Source organism: Bos taurus, chromosome 5, assembly GCF_002263795.3.
Source record: "Bos taurus isolate L1 Dominette 01449 registration number 42190680 breed Hereford chromosome 5, ARS-UCD2.0, whole genome shotgun sequence".
NCBI lineage: Eukaryota > Metazoa > Chordata > Mammalia > Artiodactyla > Bovidae > Bos > Bos taurus.
The window spans coordinates 97,522,374-97,547,151 of record NC_037332.1 but is presented as its reverse complement, the minus strand read 5'-3'; the positions used below and the strand labels follow the sequence as shown (position 1 = coordinate 97,547,151).

Genomic DNA, 24,778 nt, shown 5'->3' with positions numbered 1-24,778 from the left:
AAGAACCAGATTGTTCAATCAGGACAGTTTACCATACATTCAACATCTATGACCTTCTTGGAACACACAACCCTGTTTCCTACCACTAGAGTCAGTATAATATTTTCTGATGCTTTATTAAAAGAACATCTGACTTTAGCAGACACCTCTTAATGCTCCTCTAAAAATACATTTTTATATATTATATAAAGTATATTTATATATGCTTTCTAGAACTTCTCACTCTAAAATTTCACTCACTATTGCCCATGTTATCTTTTACAGTCAGACAAAGCTTTTCATTTTCCTGTAATATGGCATTGTCTTAAGACTTTGTCACCAAAAGGACCTGATATTGAGACAAAAGAGCATATATAAACTTTTCATTTTTTCCCAAATTTTAACTTATTACATAATATTAATTCACTCCCTCCTATAAATGAGTTTTAAAGCATTCCAATATACTTGAAAGTCAAAGAAGAAGAAGTACTAAAAGAGTTATTCTCAGGTATTTATCTTTAGGTTTTTACCAATTAATAGAAGTTCATTTCAGGTCCACGTTTTATCTACACCTGGCCATGACAGACTCTGGCATGGCACTGTGTTCAACAGAGACACAGCAAGGAATCGTACAGGCAGGACTGAAACATGGTAAGAGAGAAGCACCTGGGGACCAGTTCACATTCTATACAGTAAGATTTGCCCACAGTTTTAAGTTTCTCTTATTAGAAAATAAACTTTATGATAAATACATGTTTAGTGAACTAGATATGAGTTAACAACTTATATTTCGTTCAACACTGTAATACTAAAAAATCAGCTTAATAAAAAAACACTAGTATTACAAAATAATGGTGTATATAATAAAAGGTATAAGATTCAGAAGATTTGAGCTATCACATACCTATACTCTTGTTATCATTCCTTCTTCTCTGCCTTCTAATTATTCTCTCATAATTATAAAATATGCAGAAGATAAAACAAGAACTATAAACATGGTTATCCCCTAAGTGATACTCGAAACACAAAACTATTTATAGACACACCTTACTTTAAGAACATGACCTAACTTCCCACATTCAAGTCTACTTGACAAAGAAGTCCAAAGAACCCAAAAGTGGGGTCTAGTGTTTCTTTTCTCTTGGAAGTGAGGGGTGTCTATGCTAATGGAAGAAAACAGCCAGGAGGAGATACAATAACCTTTGTGCATTATGCAAAACTTACCCACTTGAAGGATCTAAGGCAATTGCTCTAGGTTGATCCAACTCTTGCCAAAATAAAACTTTTCGTAAAGATCCATCTAAATTAGAAACTTCAATACGATTAGTTTCAGAATCTGTCCAGTACAATTTTTCTCCAAGCCAATCACATGCCAGCCCATCAGGGGACAATAATCCAGAAACAACAACATTCTGTACACTCTCAGTTTTGTTGAACTCTATTCGTTTAATGGCCTCTTCGCTGACATCACTCCAGTATATCAAGCCATGACTAAACACAAAGTCCAACGCAGCTGCATCCTCCAAGCCTCCAACTACGATCGTAGCATTCTCTTTGCCATTTGCAGCATCAACCAATCGCAAGTCCCGTCTGTTTGCATAAAGCAACAAAGGGGCCGCTAGAACGAAAAGAGAAAAATAAGTAAGTCAAAATGAACAAAATGTATTGATTCCCATAAACTGAGTTTCAAATCAGCGATGGTAAGCAAATACTATCAAAGAGTAAATAAATGTATAGGAAAACTGTCGAAATCTTTTCACAAACAAAGCATTTTTTCTGCAGCATTTTAAATACAAAAGACTTTTAAGAGGGGGAAATAAATTCTACCAGGACGGTCTTTTCTTATTAAAACAGTCTGTCAGATAAAACAAAAAAGCTTGATCATTTCAAGAATTTGACAAGGATATGGAGCCAGTGGACCACTCATACTTTATTGAGGCAGGGCCTGTAAAATGCTGCAGCATTTTTGGAAAGCACTTTGGCAGTTTCTTAAAAGAGTAAATAAACAACCTACTATATGATCCAGCCATTCTATGTCTAGATATTTACTTCAGAGAAATAAAAGTGTAATGTCAGTACAAAGACCTATGTATAAAGTTCATAGCAGCTTACTTGTAATAACCCAAGCTGGAACCAACCCAAATGTCATCAACAGACTAATGGATGAATAAACTATGATATATCCATACGATAAAGAGTAATGAACTATTGGGACTTCCCTGGCAGTTCAGTAATTAAGACTCTGAGCCTCCACTGAAGGGAGGCTGGGTTCAATCCCTGGTGGAAAAACTACTGATAAAACCCCACATGCCACAGAGCATAGCCCCCTCCTCTCCAAAAAAGTAATGAACTGTCTGATCATGTAACTTGAGTGAATCTCAAAATAGTTATGTAGAATGAAAGAAGCCAGACAGAGAAAAGTATATACTGCATACTCCGTTTATACAAAATTTTAGAAAACTGAGATTAATCTATTGTGACAAAAAGCAGTTCAGTGGTTATCTGGAGGTGGGGAGAGAAGATGGAAAAGAAAAGGAAGGAGGAATGATAACGGGGCATGAGGAAACCTTTGTAGGTGATGACTATACTGTAGTGACTGATGATGGTTCCAGAAGTGTATACATATATCAAAATTTATTAAACTTTACTTATGTGTAATTTATTGTATTATCAAGTATACCTTAATAAAACTCTTCAGTCTGGCAGATATAGTTATTAATACAACTATTTTTTATTGCTTTATATTATTATTAGAATGATCTTCAAATAAGACTTAATACTAGAATTATACATAAAGCCTATCCTAAGAGACAGTATTTAACTCTGAGAAAGCGGAAGCCATTAGGACTAAAGCAGTATAAATGGTGGTTTTTTTTTACCCAAAATATTGGTTTGGGTTTTTTTTTTTAAAGCATTTATTCCAAGCTTCTGACATTTACTTTCCTGGTACCAATAGTTATTAAAGATACAGAGCACCAATATCGAACAGAAATTTCTATGATAACAGACGTGTTCTCTCCACTGTGCAATACAATAGCCACTGGCCACATGTGGCTACTACAACTAAAAAATTAATTTTTTAAATTTTATTTAACCTCAATTCATTTAAATTTAAGTAGACAAGTGGTCAAATGGACAGCACAGATCTAGAGGCTAAGATGAAGAACACAAATGAGGCACCCAAACAAAAAGCCCAGGGTTAAGAAGTAAGAACCTACACGGTCTTCTCTCACAATACTCACTGAAGGCCTGCCATCCAGAGCTAAGACCAACTACCAATGAAAACTAACCACGCCCCATTTAAGAAATTAATCTTTGAAAAATTAAAGTGTTCAAAAAGAGTAAAGAAAAAAGTGATGTTTAGGCCAGTTTATGGGCTGTGTTGGCCAAACAGACTTATGAGGGCCACTATTTTCATCAGTAAGCACAACATGAACTTTCCTTCTAACTAAGTCTAAATCCAACTTTCTTAGTTAAAAACAAATGGGCGGATAGCTTTTTCAAAAAGCGACAGCCCTTTCTACTTGTTTGTGTACCTACAGCTGCTATTGGCAAATTAGTAAATTTCCATCACAGATTCACTTTTGGCTCATTTCAGCCCTTAATACATCACACTACTTATCAGTCCGCATTGTGTTCACTGCACTATCTAAAACTGAGTCCCTCATACTATGCGTCCATTATAAAAACCAGGAAAAAGGTCATGTTAGTCAAGGATATAATGCTAAGTGCTGCATAAGGCTAAGAAATAGCCCCAAAACATTTACAATTTAAAATGCAAGGGTGGTAAGAATTCGATATTTATTGGGCACCTTTCTTTATGGTACTTTCCTTGGAAAACTATACAAAATCTGCATACGGCATTAAGGGGCAGCTAAATGTCTTTTATGACTTTCAAGTCAAACATTATCATTTCTACTAAACATCTGGTCTACAAAATCCAAAGAACCTTTCTGGTCATTTAAGGCCTCACAAGCCTTAAGAGTAACAAAAAAAAAAAAAAAAAAGGAGGGGGGAGGAGTGGACAAGTCAATTTAAGTTAGCAATATTGATTACAACTGAGGACTATGCATAAACCTATACACACTATTAAAAAGAAATCCTGGAGTTCATCCTGTCCAAACATCCTTCTGATACTTGAATACTTTCTACAATGTTTTCACCAACATCTACTTAGGAATATATTAAATGGGATATCTACAAGGTGTAATCTGATTTCCAATACTGTTTTAATCTACTAAAGAAATACGCTGGATCCCCACACACTTTCCCTGAGTTGTAGCCTATACGCCATGCATTCAATATTTTCATTCCAAGGAACGTATCTTCAGACTTCCTAATACCCAGACTTACTAACTCAAATAAGCACCACCATATCTCTTTAGTGAACCCTCACAAGAGCTCAGAAATCCTTCTTTTCCTTTATTAACTTCCTACCAATCTTTCTCTAGTGCCATTCTAACCTCATACTCTCTTGTTTGAATGGTATATCTATATTGGTCATTCTGTGAAATCTTATTTATTTTGTATATAAAATAAGTTATATCATTTATATTCAACAAAATGCACATATACATATTTAAAGTGTACAGTTCAATAAACTTTAATAAATGTATGCAACTATGACAACCACTCCAATCAAGACACAGAATATTTCTATTACTCCCCAAGTTCTCTGTTCCTTTGCCATATATCCCGGTTACTCCTGGCCCCGGCAACCATTGATCTGCTTTCTGTTGCTATTGATTAGCTTTGCCTGTTATCTAGATTTTTGTGGAATCCTGTAGTGTGTACTCTTTTGTTGACATATTTTTGAGATTCATCCATTTTGTTGTATGTATCAACATTATTGTTGAGCAGAATTCCATTGTATGTATATACTAAAATTTGTTTATCCATTTTCCAGTGTGTAGAATTCAGACTGTTTACAGTTTTTAGCTATTATTAGTGAAGCTGCTATAACAATTCATGTACAAATTTTTGTGAAGTCATATACTTTCATTTCTCTTGAATAAACAACTAGGAGTGGGACTGCTGGGTCACATAGAAGTTCGTATGCTGATCAACATTTTTGAATGCTGCAAAAATGTCAAGAATTAAGGACAGATAAGGCAAGTTGGATTTGGTTATGACAACTTGGAGAAAGCAGTTTCAGTTGAGTGATAACGTGGTAAGTTGGACTAAAGGAGTCAATAGCTAACAGATGGTTAAATGAAGTGTACATCAATATTGTAAGATTTTGTGGTTAATTATTCTCTTGGTGATAGAAAGGTTAGCTTTATTAAAAACAAAATGTTTTGATAGCAGGGACCTGGCAAGAGCCATTGCAGATATAAGAAACAGGATGGTGAGATGGCCAACAAGAAGCTATTTGGGTAGAACTGAAACTCGGGCTGGAGATGACTTGAAAATCACTGGACTTCAGCTGCTTGTGATCAGGTAAACTCAGATAATCTTCTCTTCTATACTTCCATACTTAAAAAACAAGAGTATGGACAAGAAAATTTTACAAGTTGACCATCTCTCCCTGCCATAAAATTCAATTCATCACCTTTCTCCCACAGGAAACCCTCAAGAGTCAATGATACCACAATTTTCCTAATTTCTCTGTGGTGTCATGGAGCCATCCTTGACACCTTCCTTTCCCCCTTCTCTCCGCCCCCTCCCCCCACCCCATCTGCCAATTACAATCTTCTTGATTCTTCTTTAGCAGGTCCTTATCTCTGCCTCTTGTTTTGCACTTTTTAGACCACTACCCTACTCTAGCCCTTCATTACCCCATCCTAAACTACCTCAATAGTAAACGATCTCAAAACTCTCTCCCTTCCCTTTTCTACTTCGTGTGTGTGTGTGTGTGTGTGTGTGTGTGTGTGTGTGTGTGTGTGTGTGTGTGTGTTAGTTGTTCAGTCGTGTCTGACTCTGTGTGACCCCACTGACTGGGTCCTGAGGGGTCCTGCCAGGATCCTCTGTCCATAGCATTCTCCTGGCAGGAATACTAGAATGGGTTGCCATTCCCTTCTCCAGGGGATATTCCCAACCCAGGGATTGAACCTGAGTCAATCTGCATTGAAGGCAGATTCTTTACCATCTGAGTCACCAGGAAGCCTACTTCTAATACTTGCTATTTTATCTAATTCAAAAAGGTTTCTGATTTCCTTTGCCTAAAATTAAAAAGCCTCAATACCTCAGGGCTCCACTAGGTGACTTTTACCTACGACTCCACCTTACCCTTGGAGAAGGCGGTGGCACCCCACTCCAGTACTCTTGCCTGGAAAACCCCATGGACGGAGGAGCCTGGTAGGCTGCAGTCCATAGGATCCCAAAGAGTCGGACACGACTGAACGACTTCACTTTCACTTTTCACTTTCCTGCATTGGAGAAGGAAATGGCAACCCACTCCAGTGTTCTTGCCTGGAGAATCCCAGGGACGGGGGAGCCTGGTGGGCTGCCGTCTATGGATGGGGTCGTACAGAGTCGGACACGACTGAAGTGACTTAGCAGCAGCAGCAGGCCAACTGACACACTGACTTGGTCTGACCAGTTTAGTCAGGCTTCTCTGTTCCCCACAGACCGCTAAACTTTGGCTAGCTCTAAGCTTAAGCAAGCCAATCCAGAACACCCTCTCTTTAAGCAAGCCAATCCAGAACACCCTCTCTTAAGAACTCATTTGAAGTATCAGCTGACACCACACACACACACACCCGTCATGTTAAAACTGCCCGGGCCATGTCATCCGCTAACCTCTCACCGCTTGTCCCACTTTCCCACAAAGATCCTGCTGGTACTATTCACTGAAAGCACTTTTTGTGTTTGATTCTGAGATATCTGCATACCTTGTGGTCAGAGCAATCTCCTAACTGCAAAAGCCTTTTCAAATAAAATCTCTCCTTGCCAAGTAGGAATTTAGTTTTATTTGACATGTGTATAGTAACATGACTTGGATGAGGATTGGACCTCACCCGTGCCATCCCCACCTCAATAATCATATTTCAAGAGTCATTTCAACTCCTCTCCTGCTAAGAGATTCAGGTATCTTTCCCTGAGTTTAAATCCTGAACCAGTGCTATAGCCATCTTATATACTACAACATGGTAAGAAGTTACTTTAATATTTTCCAGCAAAGAATTTTTTTGACTCTCTGACCTCAACACACCTCAACCAACACACCTCAACCATCACATTCTAACTCTTGAGTGGGAATATTCCCAGCTCTTCTGTGAGGCCTCTTTCTTGACTCCTACAGTGGAGATGACAGAAGGGAATTTCCTTGGCTCCTCACAAAGGAATATTCTTTACCAGCTCTTTTCAAGTCTCATGTCTGGTTTAACTATCTAACCCCATAGGTAATTCTCACTCCAATGAGCGCCCTTCCATCTCATCCGACATGCTGCACCATTACAGCACTAATCCAGTCCAGTATCTTCAAAAATGCAAAATTTTACTACAACAATTTAGAACTTCCATATCCTCCTTGAGAAACAGTAGATAGATCTCCCTAAAACCTCCCCTTTTCCATCATCCTCTCTCTTCCTTTTTACCACCCTCAAGCTTCCCTTCAGCTCCCCCTGAATCCTTAACTGTCCTCCTTTAATACCCCAATCTCCTCCACCCCTCTTATCCACTCTTCTCACACCAACCCCTCAGCTCCCTGTAGTCACTATCACTTTAAGGCTCCCTTTAACCCACTAGGGACTCTTGGACCTGGAGTCAAAAATACAAATTGGAAATAGGCTAGATCTTTTATCCATTCAAATGAGCTTGAGACACCCAGACAGCCTGTGGTCTCTCTTCCATCCCTCACTCAAAATGCAGTCCACAGTCTCCCTGAGATTACATGTCAGGGCAAAGAAAATCCAAAAGGTCTCCTCCACAAATCATGGTGGGAAGATGGTAGCCTTCACAGTGACTGAGTAGATAACCTCAACCTGCCCTATCTGCCAGAAACACAATTAAAAATAAAGGAAGGAAGAGAATGAGCTCTTCTATACAAACCATCATCGAGCTGAAACTTTAAACTGAAGCTGTAGTAAGCTCTCTATTTAGGTGTTCCTATGTGTACATGTGTATGCATGTTATATGTATATGTGTACATATGTATGTATATACGTACACACACATGTATATGTATCTATATATGTGTGTGTATATGTATCTATATATAGAATGTGTCTATATATACATATATATATGAAAAATTACTTCCCTACCTTCAGTTGGTATTGCCAAGTTTAATTTTACATTATGAAATCCCTTAAAGGAGTTCTGAGTAGAACTGATGGTGGTGGTGGTGGCACAATTCTGTGAAAAGACTAAAAACTACTGAATTATACACTTGAATTGTATAATGTGACTAAAGCTGTTAAAATGAAAACAAAAAGTGCTCATAGAAGAGATTTCCTGAAATTAAGGAAATTAAAATTCTTAAACTTTCACAACTTTAATTACAGAAACTAACCCAAATGTTTTAAGAATCCAAGTTTAAAAACATTTAGGCAAATCTTTTTATGTGAGACTAGTTTGATATCATAGGTTTAATAAAAACAGCTATGTCTTCTGAGTTACAGGCATTAAGTATAACACAAGAGTACATTTTTATTCTACTTGAAAACTCTCTTCCTAAACTTTTACAGGTTTATTGACAGAATAAACTAGCATTATATCTATATCTGTATTTAGCCAAGTTGACTCATTATTCTGACAAACTGTATTTTGAAAGTAATTAAGTCTTGTAATAGGCCAACTTGAAGATCATTTCCAAAATCTTTTAGCATAAGTCTAAGGCTTTAAGTTACTAAGTTAGTACATGAATATTCATTGAATACCTAGGTCATTCCTGTGTAAGACAGAACACTGAGGCATAAGCATTTCAAGTTTATATAGGTTTCTGATTCTTATTTTCATGGCACCAAGAAGCTATGTATATTTGAGTCTATTAATAAATATATTCATTTCTGCCACACTGAGAAGTTGTACTATTTGGAAGAATATGACTATAAGTTGTAAGTTGTAAGATATATACTCATAAGCTCCACCAGTCTACTACAAAATGCTACTGCTGCTGCTGCTGCTGCTGCTACGAAGTCGCTTCAGTCATGTCCAACTCTGTGCGACCCCATAGACGGCAGCCCACCAGGCTCCCCCGTCCCTGGGATTCTCCAGGCAAGAACACTGGAGTGGGTTGCCATCTCCTTTTCCAATGCATGAAAGTGAAAAGTGAAAGTGAAGTTGCTCACTCATATCCGACTCTTAGCGACCCCATGGACTGCAGCCTACCAGGAAAATCCCTCTGCCCACGGGATTTTCCAGGCAAGAGTACTGGAGTGGGTTGCCATTGCCTTCTCCGACTACAAAATGCTGGTGTATGACAATTCACAATTCTTTACCTCATAGTTTTCTCTGTAAAATAGAAGTTACTGTAATTACAAGTTACAATCTTGTATGTAAAGGAGACCCTAATAGGAGAAATGATGACAGAAAGGAACAACTCTGTATACAAGTTATGCAAGATGTTGCTTTTAAGGAAAAAGAAAACAGTACTAAAGTAAAATGACTAAATTTTAGAATTTAGTGTTTCAGAATGAGAAAAAGGAACATATATAGAACAAAACTTGAATAGAAACAGAAAAGGTTACAACAAATTCATGAAAAAAATAATTCTGTCATCAAAGCCAGCTAAGACTTGACAGGTTTATTTGTGAGATTTTCAGAAAATCCTTCACTATCAAATATTATATTTGTATAAAACTAAAATTTGATTTTCTACTAAAATGACAAAAACTTTTTGGGTTACTGATCTGCTCTTAAAGAGGTTATAAAAGGTTTTTCTTTGCCTTCTGAATAACCAATCTCCCAGGAAGCCAAAAATTCAGTGTCTTTTCGGAATTTCCTGTACTTGGTCTTAATTTCATCACATCTTACTATTTTAAAAAGTCTTCTCTCTTTTGAAAGAGCTAAGGTTGCTTCCCATGTTCACTTTCAAAAAAAATTTGTTTCTGACACTGATCCATGATCCTATTTAATAGAATGTTCAAATTTCCTGACAGTTTTTGACATTCTGTCTTTTCAAAATAAAATACCAAATGATGTGTTTTGCACCTATAACTCTTTAGAATTTCCTAAAGGGCCCCTGGAAGTTCACAAAGGATTAATCCTTTCACCTTGTAAAAAGAGAGGCATTAAAAATAACTGGTTTATTTGATCAATGTTTTGCTTCTAATGTTATGGGAAGCACAGTCAAGTCAGAAGAGATGCTTACCCTCCTTAGATTAAATCTGCATGAGTAAAATGTCAATATGATTAAAAGTTGAATGAGGTTCCTGGAAATTTATCATTAGTCTCAGTGTCCACAACATGCTTCTACTGATCAACAGACTGAGCAGTGCTTTCTCCAATATTACACAACAGTACAGTGTCAATTATAATTTTCATTACTCTTTCTTTTATGATTTTTTTTTAGTATTATCTTGATCATAACTTCATTTCTTTAATTTGAATACAGTATATTCTTGGTAGACCAGTGAGGGTTCTCCATCAGGGATTCACACAACTTATTTATGGAATTTCATTAGACAGATGTTCAGGACTTACTCCAGACTTAACCAAAAAAATTTTACTTGATAACCCTGATATTACTCTTCATATGCTCTAACTATATGCTTCAAGATACATTATGTCTCAGGATTACTACATACCTTTAAGTCTTCTTCTCTGCAAAGATTATATTCATTTATACTCATGAATCAACATAATATCTACTTTTTAAAAATAAGATTAATCATTATGTTTACAGGTATTTTGCCTAAAACTTCTCTAAACTTATTTTGGTGTGCATGCCATAAAAACACCCAAACTTATTTATCAACTGCATTTTTTTCTATAACAAACTCTCATCAGATCTTTCAGTTTTTAAATTACCCATAATAAACTATCACCACCACTTTAAGTCTTGTCATTACAGAGTGCTGAGTGTTGTTTTACTTTGATGTTTCTCTGAAAGCACCTGCAAATCAGCTACTGGCCAAGCATTTGTCTTCAACAACAAAACAAGTATTGCTGAAAGAGGACTGTATTCTTGGGCACAAGCTTCTGATGGCATCACTTAAATAACTTTGAGACTATATTGAGTCAGGATTATGGATCCATGAGACTGCTAACCCAAGATCTAGCAGAACAAGAATTAATCACTCAGGACTGAATAAACTGACAGTGACTGTGGGTTTTAAAATACTGCTGATGCTTTAATGTCCTATTCTCTAGATATAAGGAATTTGTTTCTCTTTTCTCTTAAGCTACCTGTAATTCAATGACAATGTAAGTAACCTACAATGCAAGTTTACTTCTGTAAACGAAAATAAGACATTTATCTTTCTCTCCAATTCCATCATTCAGAAACAAAACTCAGGTATTAACTGAGTTTTCTTATTTCCATGGCAATATAGTTATTTGCATAAGTTCAATAAGAGTCTGTCCTCCAGGCTGGAAACATTATTATGCAACCAAGGCTTTGACTGGATGTCATATTTGAAAGTCATGTTCCTTTAATCTAATACCACCAGACACTTTTAAGGAGCTGTGGTTGATTTTATGGAGCAATGCTTACAGTCCTCTTGGGAAAACTAGACTGATACTTGGCTTACAGAGTTCTCAGACTTAAAGGTAAAGTAAGCAAAGTTAATTTCAGGCAGGAACCCCAGGATATTCTGGGGACTTGAGGAATTCACCCAAATCTGTAAGTACTGCAAGTGAAATCCAATGGTGAGTACCTGACTTGGCTTTCTTGGCCTCAAGAGGCTTTTAAAGTTCATTCCAAGATTCGTTATAAAAAAATCCCACTGAAGCAAACTTAAAATGCCTACACCTATATAAATAATCAGACCAAACTTACAAGGACTTCAGCCTACCTTGTTGTGGACTGAATGTTTGTGCCCCTCAAAATTCACATGCTGAAACCCTACAAGTGAATGTTATCAGGAGGTAGGGCCTTGGGGAGGTCATAAGGGTGAAATCCTCATAAATGGGATCAGTACCCTTATAAGAGTCCAGGGAGAGCTCTCTTCTCTCTGCCCTGAGAAGATACAAAGTGAGGTCTTAGCTGTCTGCAACCTGAAGAGAGTCCTCAGCAGAATCTGACCATACTGAGACCCTGTTGTTGGCCTATCAGCCTCCAGACTGTGATAAATGAAGTTCTGTTGTTTATAAGTCATCCAGTCTATATTGTGTTAGAGCAGCCTGAGTGGACTAAAACATATTCCTAAGACTGACAAATCTTGTTTTAAACAACAGTAGGACTGACCAAGTCCTCAAAATTGCCCTCGCTTAGCCACTGACTTGGCTCGACCAAAAAGTCTAACTTTAGTCAGACTTTTCTCTTTCCTACAAGCCCCTAAAGTTTGGTTAGCTCTAAATGTAAGCAAGCTTATGTTAGGTCCCCTATCAGCTCTTTCCAAGCCATCAACTGACTCTGACTGCAGGAAATTAGAAACTCCAGTTTCACTTTCCTGATCTTGAATCTGCTCACCATCACCCACTCAGCTCACACTCCTACAAAGTTCCTGCTAGACTGCTCACCCTTCTTCATAAAAATCTTTTTGTGTTTTACTTTGAAACGCCTGCAGATGGTACAGTCAGAGCTTTCTCCCTATTGCAATTATCTTTTTGAATAAAGTCTTTTCATACTCAAATCTGGATTGGCTTTTACTTATCAGTAATATGACAAACCACCTACATGCAAACTCCAAAATTTAGTTCAGTTCAGTCCCTCAGTCGTATCTGACTCTTTGCGATCCCATAGACCGCAGCCTGTCCAGCCTCCCTGTCCATCACCAACTACCGGAGTTTACTCAAACTCATGCCCGTTGAGTCGGTGACGCCATCCAACCATCTCAATCTCTGTCGTCCCCTTCTCCCACCTTCAATCTTTCCCAGCATCAGGGTCTTTTCCAATTAGTCAGTTCTTCGCATCAGGTGGCCAAAGTATTGGAGTTTCAGCTTCAGCATCAGTCCTTCCAATGAATATTCAGGACTGATTTCCTTTAGGACTGACTGACTGGATCTCCTTGCAGTCCAAGGGACTCTCAAGAGTCTTCTCCAACACCACAGTTCAAAAGCATCAATTCTTTAGCGCTCAGCTCTCTTTATAGTCCAACTTTCACATCCATACATGACTACTGGAAAAACCATAGCTTTAACTAGACAGACTTTTGCTGGCAAAGTAATGTCTCTGCTTTTTAATATGCTATCTAGGTTAGTCATAACTTTCCTTCCAAGGAGCAAGCGTCTTTTAATTTCATGGCTGCAATCACCATTTGCAGTGATTTTGGAGCCCAAAATAAAGTCTGCACTGTTTCCACTGTTTCCCCATCTATTTCCCATGAAGTGATGGGATCAGATGCCATGATCTTAAGTTTTCTGAATGTTGAGCTTTAAGCCAACTTTTTCACGCTCCTCTTTCACTTTCATCAAGAGGCTCTTTAGTTCTTCTTCACTTTCTGCCATAAGGGTGGTGTCATCGGCATATCTGAGGTTATTGATATTTCTCCCGGCAATCTTGATTCCAGCTTGTGCTTCTTCCAGCCCAGCATTTCTCATGATGTACTCTGCAGATAAGTTAAATAAGCAGTGCAACAATATACAGCCTTGACGTACTCCTTTCCCGATTAGAATGTCAAGGCTGTATATTGTTACCCTGCTTATTTAACTTATCTGCAGAGTACATCATGAAAAACCCCGGGGCTGGAAGAAGCACAAGCTGGAATCAAGATTGCCGGGAGAAATATCAATAACTTCAGATATGCAGATGACACCACCCTTATGGCAGAAAGCGAAGAAGAACTAAAGAGCCTCTTGACCTCCAAAATTACAATGATATTTATTTTCCCCTATCAAACGTGATTGGTGTCACTTTCAAAACCATATTAAGGTACAGGTGAATTTAGGTGCACACAGAAGGCACTGTGTGTAAAATTACTGTCCAGAGTACAAGCAATCTGGCCTTAGGTCAGTCATTCATCTTTCTAGTGTCAATTAGCAACTTAAAAATTCAGTATTTTTTTTGCCTAAAAGTATGATTTCACTTCACATCCCCAAGCTCCTGGCCCTTCCAAGCAAGGTATAACAGAAACAAAATTTAGCACTGAATTACTTAGTTTTCACCAAACTGAGCCCAGGTACATTTCAGAGTTTTCCAATCTCTCATGTGAATGACTTAAACCTTTTGTGGGAAAAGTCACTACTTCCACAAATAACACTAACAGCTTGAGAAACAAAAGCAGCTACTAATAAAAACAAATAACTGTTTTCCTTATATTTATGATGAATTATGTTTTAAATGAATAATCTCAAAGGCAAATACTCTATTCTTTAGGTTGCCTGGTCCAGGTATCTGACTAAATTTCCAAGTTATTCACAAGAAGCAGAATTCTATTCATTAAGGGGAGGCTCCTTTTACAGAAGAAATATAAAGACTCTCATATAAAGCATGAAACATACAAGGCAGGAGCTCAGTATAGTATTTACCCACCCTACAGGGAGAAGTCCATCAATCGAATGATTTTAATTTATAAACAAATAATACAATGAAAAAATCTCAATTAGAAATACTTTGATTATTTTCTCCATAAATATGGGCAATTTTAAAATAAATATCATAATCAACTATTTATTCTTATTTATAATAATCACATAAAAGGTTCAAGTTGTAATCCCTTAAAAGGTAAAATAAATTAAGTAGACAGAGGCCATGTTGTTTATATAAAATAGAAAATATCGTAGTATTTCATGTAGTTCTAGTTGCAGAATAATCAAGTTCAAAAATTACTGGCCTAAAACAGTGCCCAGAACATGTTTTGTCTTTCCTGAGCATTAACATTTCTTTTAAATTAGCCATCTTAACAATAGTAACTCTTCACGCAAAATCTACTACTGTCCATGCATTATGCTATCTATCCCTTTGCAAACAAACCGTAAGTTCTCACAGAAATCTTGGAAGATACTACCCCATCTAATAGTAGGAACCAAAGCTAAGAAACCTGTCCAAGGGTGCCATGAAGTGGTAGAAGACTTGAACTTGGTTTGTCAATAAAGCCTATAGCTTTCTGCTACAGTGCCCCTCCGTATAGTCTTCTCAGAATATGTTTGCATTAAAATTTCCATGAAAAAAATCAATTTTCTCAGAGTAATTACCCATGGCCTAAACATAACTATAACCTGTTACTTATTTTTCCATTATGTTCAATTTATAAATTCACATAGAATATTTTCCATTTATATACTCCTTCAAAAAACCTTCCTTGATACTCAAAAAAAGACTAACCTTTCTGATAGTCAAAGCATATACAACTAACGATACAGAAAAGTATTTCAGTTCAGCAAATGGAAAAATTTCAATTAAAGAAAAGAAAAATTCTCTGAAAAACTGAACCATGGGAAATTAGCTAGGCCTGATGAAAACAATGAGCTGAAACCCAAAAGTTTCATAACCAGTCAAATTATTTCCTAGCCAGATGAGCAAATCTAAAGCCAAGTAAGTAAGCAGGGATTAAAGTATCAAATTTAATTATATGAAACTGTCATCAAATATCAATTCACATGACTCACCCTAATGCTTAAAAGGCTACCTAGCTCAGGTTCTCTCCACATGTGTTCTTGGAACACAGGTTCAGCAGAATGTTACAAAATTACAGAATTCACCAAAAAAGTTCATTGTTGAGTTTGGGAAACAGTAGATTTCAACAAAGTTAAAACTGGTCTCTACCCCATAACTTCTCAGAGCCCTTAGTGCCTTAATATGAATTAAGAACCTGCATAAGAAGGATTCATTATCCTAATGAAGCTAATGAAGGTGTACAAAGATTAAATGAACTATCCAAGGTCACACAGCTAGCAACTGGCAAACTTAGAATGAGAATCAAATTCTAAGATCTCATTATACTGGATATTAAGCAATTTGCCAAGGACCACTCCTATAAAAATTTGAGATGGAAAACACTAGTGGCTTGTGCTGACAGTATTTACCACCACCCCGACAAAACAAATTAACAACAACAAAAAAAGATAAGTAGCAAAGGATTCTTACAAAACAACAAAGTCTTCTCAAAATATGCTGGGACACAGTATTTATAAAATTTACACACCTATGGTACTCCGAAACTTATCAGTTCAGTTCAGTTGCTCAGTCGTGTCTGACTCTTTTCGACCCCATGAATCGCAGCACGCCAGACCTCCCTGTCTATCACCAACTCCCGGAGTTCACTCAAACTCACGTCCATCAAGTCAGTGATGCCATCCAGCCATCTCATCCTCTGTCGTCCCCTTCTCCTGCCCCCAATCCCTCCCAGCATCAGAGTCTTTTCCAATGAGTCAACTCTTCGCATAAGGTGGCCAAAGTACTAGAGTTTCAGCTTTAGCATCATTCCTTCCAAAGAACACCCAGAACTGATCTCCTTTAGAATGGACTGGTTGGATCTCCTTGCAGTCCAAGGGACTCTCAAGAGTCTTCTCCAACATCACAGTTCAAAAGCATCAATTCTTCAGCGCTCAGTCCAACTCTCACACCCATACATGACTACTGGAAAAACCATAGCCTTGACTAGACGGACCTTTGTTGGCAAAGTAATATCTCTGCTTTTGAATATGCTATCTAGGTTGGTCATCACTTTCCTTTCCCAGGAAATCAAAGCTATAATCTTTTCTAACTAGTAACTGGATGGAAGTTAAGGATGGCAACCTAGATGGTGAAGTCCATCAGAGCAGGGCCCATGTTGATTTTGCTCACCAAGGTACCATCGGAGTCTGATACACAGTAGATATTCCATAGCTAATTGCTGAAAGAATGAACAATAAATCCATGCTCTAATATTAATCAGCTGTAAGATTTTGATCAAGTTATAATCTCTCTGAATTTGAGTTTCCCCACTTGCAAATGAAGTGGTTAGACCAGAAGGATCAAAATCTTTAAGAACTTGTGAATCTCATAGAAATTAAATCTCAAATCCCTGGCATTTGAGGATATGTCCACCATCGAAAATTGTAACAAAAAATAACATTTGCAAATCACTTTATATTCAGTATTTCATTTAATATGCCCAACAAATTTGCAAACTAGCTTGGTAATACTACCCACATTTTACAGATAAAGAAACTGGAGCCCAGAGAAACTAACTAGATCAGAATCATAAGGTTATTTGGTAGTGACACACAGACTTTAGGAGAAGGCAATGGCACCCCACTCCGGTACTCCTGCCTGGAAAATCCCATGGACGGAGGAGCCTGGTAGGCTGCAGTCCATGGGGTCGCTAAGAGTCGGACACAACTGAGCGACTTCACTTTCACTTTTCACTTTTATGCACTGGAGAAGGAAATGGCAACCCATTCCAGTGCTCTTGCCTGGAGAATCTCAGGGAAAAGATTCCGAGTCTACGGGGTTGCACATAGTCCGACACGACTGAAGCGACTTAGCAGCAGCAGCATGGACTTTAAACTCAAGGTTTGGGTGCTGAAGTCCCCCAATCTTTCCATTACACTTTGTCCTCTGATGACAGGGATGAGGACACAGTACAGATGATGACAGCATTTTTCCCGGCTTTCAGCTATTGATTTAACTGGGCCAGAGGACCAAAGGTCTCCCAAACTCTCCCATCATCCCATCTTCCCAATGTTAAACCTCCAACTCTTCTGTGAAGAAAAGTGATCTTAATACAACAAAGTAATCACGTTTCTCCCTGGAGTTCAAGATTAACTAATAACACAATTTTAACAGAGAATGACATTATCAAGGAATGAGAAGAACCTAAATTATGAATAAAAATCTTTCACAGTAAAAAGAGTTTTAGTTCAAATATATACCCATGGTTAACTATGTTAAATTCAAAGGCCACCTTAAACCATGATTAGACTGTATTTAAATTAAGAGCTTCACTTTCAGAAATTCTATTGGTGGAAATGAGGCAATTTGAACTATTAACTTTTCTAGGTCTTCTTATATAATATCATACTTCATAATATTATTTCAAGTGTAACTTCTCTTAACTCCAATAATGAATAAACTCAATTCTGGGCTCAATCCTGGTGTCAAACAAGTGGCATTTACAACATAACCTTCTCTTCCAAGAAATACAATTGGGCAACCAGAAGCATCTGGGTAATGGAATGCAATTTCACCAAGGCTTTAACCCAACAGGGGACTCTATTTGTTACTTCTATTAACCTTCTGTTTTAAAAATACATCCATATTCTATGTCAAATAAAATTGTTTCTCACAACTATAGCAAAATCCCCTTCAATAGGGACTATATCATACTAAAATAAACATATACTTACTAGACCTCTCAAGTACATACCACTACATTCAATTCTCTGCCAAGAAAATAAAATAAGCACTAGCTTTCTAAAGTTTACACGTGGAAATAGTTTAGAATATGCTTACAGTGAGTTGTAATTAAGTATAAGTAGATAAAATAGGCAGACCTAATAATCCTGCTGTTGCGGCTGCTGTTTAGTCACTTCAGTTGTGTCCCAGTTAAATCAACAGCTCTTTTGCGAACCCCAAGGACTGTAGCCTGCCAGACTCCTCGGTCCATGGGATTTCCCAGGCAAGAACACTGGAGTGGGTTGCCATTTCCTTCTCCAGGGGATCTCCCTGAATAATCCTGAAGTGTAACTACAGAAAAAAATTCCTCCTCCAAAACAATGTCAATCACGCTCATCCAATAAACATATACTCAGAAATGGCATATCTGGCTCATTTATAACACAAGACTGTTACTACTGTGTTCTGGAAACTTCAGTAAGTGTGCACACTGAACATAAATTTAGCCTATTAAATTAACAGCTAAAAATCTCCTTAGACCCAAGAGGCCTGAAAAGAACTGACCACAACACAAGTGAGAATTGTTAACTGAAACCAAAGCTTCAAGTCATTCCATCAATTGGTACTTAAATTCCTCTGCTGGTAAATGCCCCATAGCATCAGAGTCATCACCACTTCACCACTGATGTGAGAAGAGCTGTTGAAATCTCGCGGGCCAGTCAAAAACCTCAGTGAACTGTCACAAAATAAAAGTCGCAGGATATGTGACAGCTTCGCAGGTCAATCTAAAAAACAAAACCTGGGACCATCGAATTTACGCGATTCTCTATTCTCGGGGCAGATTACCTAGAACAGGGCAGATTACCTAGAATAGCCTATTTACCAACGTGCCACGCAGTCTCCAGGGGAGCACAGCAGATGATAACTTAGGTCCCAGGACAGGCTCCTCTCCACCAAGGATGACTTTCCTACTTGGTGCCAACTGTACACTTGCATGCTCCGAAAATAGGGGCAAGTCCTGAATGCCAGAGGTTGCAAGGGCAACGTTTCTATTTTATTACGGACTGGAGCCCAGGCGATTCCCCAAGGCTGAAAACACTCGACCTATAACCTCGGAGTCCCTTTCCAACTGTGCTCTCACCCACGATCATTACATCCTCCACGGAAACCAGTTATTAGTTGTTACAAGGCCTGGAAAAAATAGTAAGAGGGTTCTAAAAGTTCACGGGACCCACAGGGAAAAGGTGGGGGCTTGGAGGGAGAAATCCAAACGCTGAAGCATCTTGGGCTCCAACGTTCCGAGAGCCAAAATCCATACAAAGCCCCTCGTCCCCGGTGACTGCAGGCAGGGGACCCACCGATCTCCAGTCACTCGGACAGGATGGGGCTCCGAGGGCAGGTCATCCCGCCAGGCAGCTCGGACCAACGCTCTGTCCGGACGCGGTGGGCCAAGCGAGGCGGGGGCTGCAGCGTGGCCGGGCGGAGCGCGCAGCCCCTTCTCCCGGGCCCCTTGCTCCCTCCTTCCCCACGACCAGGCCTCTCCCGACTCCTCTTCCCCAGCTTCGCCTCCCCCCCTCCAATCCCCCCCCGCAGACACAACAGACCGAGACGCCCTCCTTCCCCCCGCAAATCCCACCAACTTTCCCGTCCCCCCGCTTTCTCTCCCACCTCTCAGGAGCACGCAGAAACTGCAGGCCAGGAGGCTCCTCAGGACGGCCCCCATCTTCCCTTCTCGCGTTCGCTTCTCTCACCGGCGAGGGGCGGCCCGAATAGGGGGAGGCGAGGAGCCGGGGCGGCCGCCGCAGCGGCAGGTCTGCACGCTCATGCTTCCCAGCTTTCCAGAGAGAGAAGAAAGAAAAGGGGGGCCCGTCAAGGCTCCGCGCGCGCCGCCGCCGCCGCCGCCCTCTCTACCGCGCCGCGCCGCCCTGAGCTCGCGCGACGCCAGCGCCTGCTTCCATCCCGCCGCCTCCTCCCCCGGCGCCCCGCTTCCCCCGCGCAGCTCCTCATTCAGCCTCTTCCTCTCACGCAGCGGCGCAGGGATACGCCTCCCGCCGTCACGGATCGCCGCCGAGGTCTCCCTGCGCGCGGGCGAGCCCTCCCCTCCCTCGGCGCCGCCTCCCGGGCAGGTTAGAAAAGGAAAGGAGGCCGTGCGCACAGCCTCGGCGAGGAGACCCCGGGAGATCTGCGGGGCCAGTAGAGGCGGGCTGGAGGGGAAAGGCCGCCCGGCGGCGCATTCCGAAGGGATTCTTTCCCGGGCCGGCCCCTTCAGCCCTCCCCGCGGAGGGCGTGAAGCAACGTTGAACAACATCGGGAGCCGGCGTGGTCGGGACTACTTTCTGCGGCTCGGCCCGGCAGCCGCTTGCGCCGCTCTTTGTGCGGCCGCCGCCGGCCGAGCCAGGTGGGGCTCCCGGTCCACGCCGGCCGCCACCTGGGCCGGGGCTGGGGCGGCAGGAGATGGCTGGCTGGGTCTGCAGAGCTGCAGGTCCACGCTCAGAGATTCACCTAGATCCCGATACGAGGCATGAGTTTAGTCCCAGGGTTGGAAATCTGTTTAAGCATCTTTTTTTTTTTTTTTTTTAAGGAAAATAACTAATATTGCTTCCATCGGCTTTCAACATGGATATGGTGAAGGGTATTCAAACGCCAACAGAAAACTGAATGTTTTTACATTTTCTCCCGGTTTCCCAGAACTACAGACTGCCCCCCAAAATTAAGTCCGACAAGGACTAAAGGATTTCTAAACCGGCAGATAAAATTCCAAGATATATGCGTCAGCACCTAACAGAGTAAAGGGACGGTGGGCAGAACGGTGCTAGGATTTTGCAAACTGCGTTTAGTGATGAATGTCTGGCATGTTTTGACGATCCGCTCTCAGATTGAGGAGGAAAAGATTCCTCGGAATCTCAGACTCGATTTTGCACAGCGTCTGGCCGGCTGCTCGCCGCCTTGCACTGGGCGTTCGGGAGTAACGGCCCAGAAGCCCTTGGAATCACGTGGCAACTTCGGGGTGGGGAAGGGATAGGGTGAAGTTGGGATGGCACCACTGAGAGTTAACCTAAAGGAGCCATCAGCAGCGTTCTACCCACCTGTCACTCACCCTTACCTGTGGGCAGGTGGCGCGGAGCTGGAGCTACTCCAGCAGTGGTACTAAATATCGTAGTAACACTGAAGTTCACCAAGTGCTGCTCACACTCAGATTTGACGCTCATAACTACCCTGGGGTAAGACAGGTTGTGTCACTTGGCATCCTCATTGCATCAGAGGAGGAAAATGGGAACCTAGGGGATTCAATGATTTTCCCAAGGTCATTCACGTAGACCATAGCAAGTCCTAACCTAACCCAGGTCTTCCGACCACAGATGCTCTGCTACTTCCAGGAAATAGACACCGAGCCAAGGTGATGCGTGCCTGTAAGCGGATTGTTTAGCGAATCAGTCGTGTCCGACTCTTTTGCGATCCCGGAGACTGTAGCCCGCCAGGCTCCTCTGTCCATGGGATTTCCAGGCAGGCTAGAAAGAGCCAAATCTCTCTCCTAAATGCACCTGTGAAAGTCTAGCCACCACTGATCTAAATTACCTTCTTCCATGAACCATGTCAGGATTCTGCAAGTTTTGTATTCTGTCATCTTCAAATCACTAAGAACCGGTTTTCAACAATAACTTAGAAAACATTACCTCGAAGCTATGAGACTGTGGAGACACCATGATGTAGTCAGGAAGGTATGAGCTTTGGAATAAGACCAGAAGGATCCAACCCTTTCAGTCACTAGATGTGTAACTCTGGGCATACGATTTAAGCGCACTGCACCTCCGATTTCTCATCTGTAACATGGAGATTTTAGTTTTCAGGCTTGTGGTAGGAATTAAATTTAAAAATATATAGAAACTGGTCATTATGTAATAGGTGCTCAATAAATGACCATTTCCTTTCCCAACTCCCGCAAGGCAAATGGGATCCTGGTAACTAGGAATCCCTTAGACATCATGGAAGCAAAGAGAAAAAAAAATTCATGCTCAAAATGTTTAGTCCAGGATTATTTCTAGTTGGAGGTCGATAACTGCAAAGCTAATGAAAATTAATCTTCAGGACTCCCTTCCCACTTTCACAGGCCCCTGTGAAACACAATGTGTTCACATGGTCCTATTTGCAAAAGTAAGATAATTTTGTGTTCTTTTTCTGAAAACATCACTCAAAATTGTATAAATTTCAGGTTCACAAAACCTGGATCTGTTCCTATTTATAATAGAAAACTGGGTATAACTTAAGTCTCATTTAGATGATCAACCTTAATAGGGAGTTGAGATATTTGTAGTCCTGGAAAATAATAATTTGGAGGGCTATAAAACTATTAGAAAAATGTTTACAGATCGTTAAGCTTGAAAACTTTTAAAAATGCTTTTTTAAAAAAATATTTATTTATTTGGCTGCACCAGGTCTTTGTACAGCTTGTAGGATCTTTAGTGTGGCATTCGAAGTCTTAGTTGTGGCATGTGGAATCTAGTTCCCGACTAGGGATTGAACTGGAGTCCCCTGCATTGAGATCACAGAATCTCAGCCACTGGACCACCAAGGAAATCCCAAAGGGCGTGTAGATTTTAATTGCTGCTGCTGCTGCTGCTGCTGCTAAGTCGCTTCAGTCGTGTCCAACTCTGTGCAACCCCATAGATGGCAGCCCACCAGGCTCTGCCATCCCTGGGATTCTCCAGGCAAGAACACTGGAGTGGGTTGCCATTTCCTTCTCCAGTAGATTTTAATTACAGCTATATAAAATATAAATATATACATACATGTTTAAACATAAACATATATATGTTAATATCACATGTTTGAGGAAAGGTGAAAACTCAATGCACTAAAACAGTGACTAGGATAGTGAAATAATAGGAAATTTACTTTAGTTTTCTGTTCTTAAATTTGCTTTAATGTATTATTTATTTTTTGCAATTTCTTTAAAGCTACTTAGGTGAAAATCTATAGCTTAAGTTCAGTCAGTCTTCTTAATAATTTGTTTCACGTGCATTCAACTGCCTATTAAAAATATTCAAGGTCAGTCTCAGTAAAGTGCTGGGCATGCAAAGATGGATTAATCATATAGTCCCTACTCTCTAGAAGCTTACAACCTGGTTTTAAAAATCCAATTAATGAAACAAAAATAAATAGTTAAAATTACTGTAGTGTGTGTTTGTACCATATCAACAAGGAACTCAAGTACACGGCACGTATGGCTAACTGAACAATTTAAAGAAGGGAAAATAACCCTGCAGTTGAGTCTTGAAATTTAAGTCAGAGTTTGTCAAGCCATCACGACTGACAAGGAATTCCAAGCAGAAGGAGAGCAGGTGCAAAGGCACTGAATTATTAGAGAGAGAGCTTGGCATGTTGGGAATTTGAAAGTAGATCCATATATCTGAAGCCTAGGGCGCTTTCAGAGAATATCAGGAAATGAGGCAAGACCGTTAAGTAGGTATTGGATAATAAAGAGCTTTTAAAGTCATGCTAAGAAGTTTAGATTTTCACCTCTTGACAGTGTGGATATTGAAGGATTTTTCTCATGGTGAGAATTGATTTGCATGTTAAATAATTCCTCTGGCAGCAGTGTGGGTAACAGAGGGGAGGCAAGGCAAGAAAAAAAAGTAGGAAGACCAGTGATGAAGTTATTTTTAGTCTATGAAAGAGATGGTCAGGACAGCAGCCCTCGAGTTTGAAAAGGGGTGGTGGATTTCAGGAATATGAAATCAAAACTGCAGGACTTGTTGACCTATCAGATGTAAATTGAGAGAGACAGAAGTAGACTAGGATGAATTTCCAGGTTTCTAAATTATGCATCCCAGTGAATGGCAGTCTTATTTACTAAGAAAAGAAATGCATAAGGAGCATTTCAAGAGGGGCTGATGGTAAGTTCAACAATGGGCCTTTTATGCTGGCGGTGTTTGTAAAACACCGAGCTGCAGCTATCCAGGAGAATATGTTGTTCTATTTTTCTTAAGTTTTTATTGGAATATAGTTGGTTTACATATAATGTGATGTTAGTTTCAGGTGTATAGCAAAGTCAATCAGTTATACATATATCTACTCTTTTTTTAGATTCTTTTCCCACATAGGCAATTACAGAGTATTGAGTAGAGTTCCCTGTGCCATACAGTAGGTTCTTATTAGTTATGTATTTTATATAGTAGTATGTATATGTCCATCCTAGTCTCCCAGTTTATCCCCCCCACATACCTCCTGGTAACCATAAGTTGGTTTCTACATCTATAGTTCTGTTTCTGTTTCTTTTTTTTTTTTAATAGATTCCACATATAAGCCATCAGTTCAGTCGCTCAGTCATGCAATATCATATGATATTTGTCTTTGTCTGATTTAATTCACTCAGTATGACAATCCCTAGGTCCATCCATGTTGCTGCAAATGGCATTGTTTCATTCTTTTTTTAGGGCTTCCTAATGGTAAAGATAGTAAAGAATTTTCCTGCATTGCAGGAGACCTGAGTTCAAT

General features: G+C 39.8%; 1 protein-coding gene across 4 annotated transcripts in view; it reads right to left on the bottom strand.

The window, feature by feature from the left end:
* Nucleotides 1–20,326, bottom strand: part of LRP6 (LDL receptor related protein 6) — a 178,528-nt gene extending 158,202 nt beyond the window's left edge. For all 4 annotated transcript variants that reach the window (XM_005207028.5, XM_005207029.5, XM_002687783.7 and 1 more), the window contains exons 1-2: nt 19,952–20,326; nt 1,204–1,597 (exon numbers count right to left, since the gene is read on the bottom strand). In XM_005207028.5, coding sequence (XP_005207085.1) covers nt 1,204–1,597; nt 19,952–20,006 — 449 coding nt within the window. In that variant the 5' untranslated portion in view covers nt 20,007–20,326. The remainder of the gene's footprint in view (nt 1–1,203; nt 1,598–19,951) is intronic.
* Nucleotides 20,327–24,778: the final 4,452 nt, after the last annotated feature.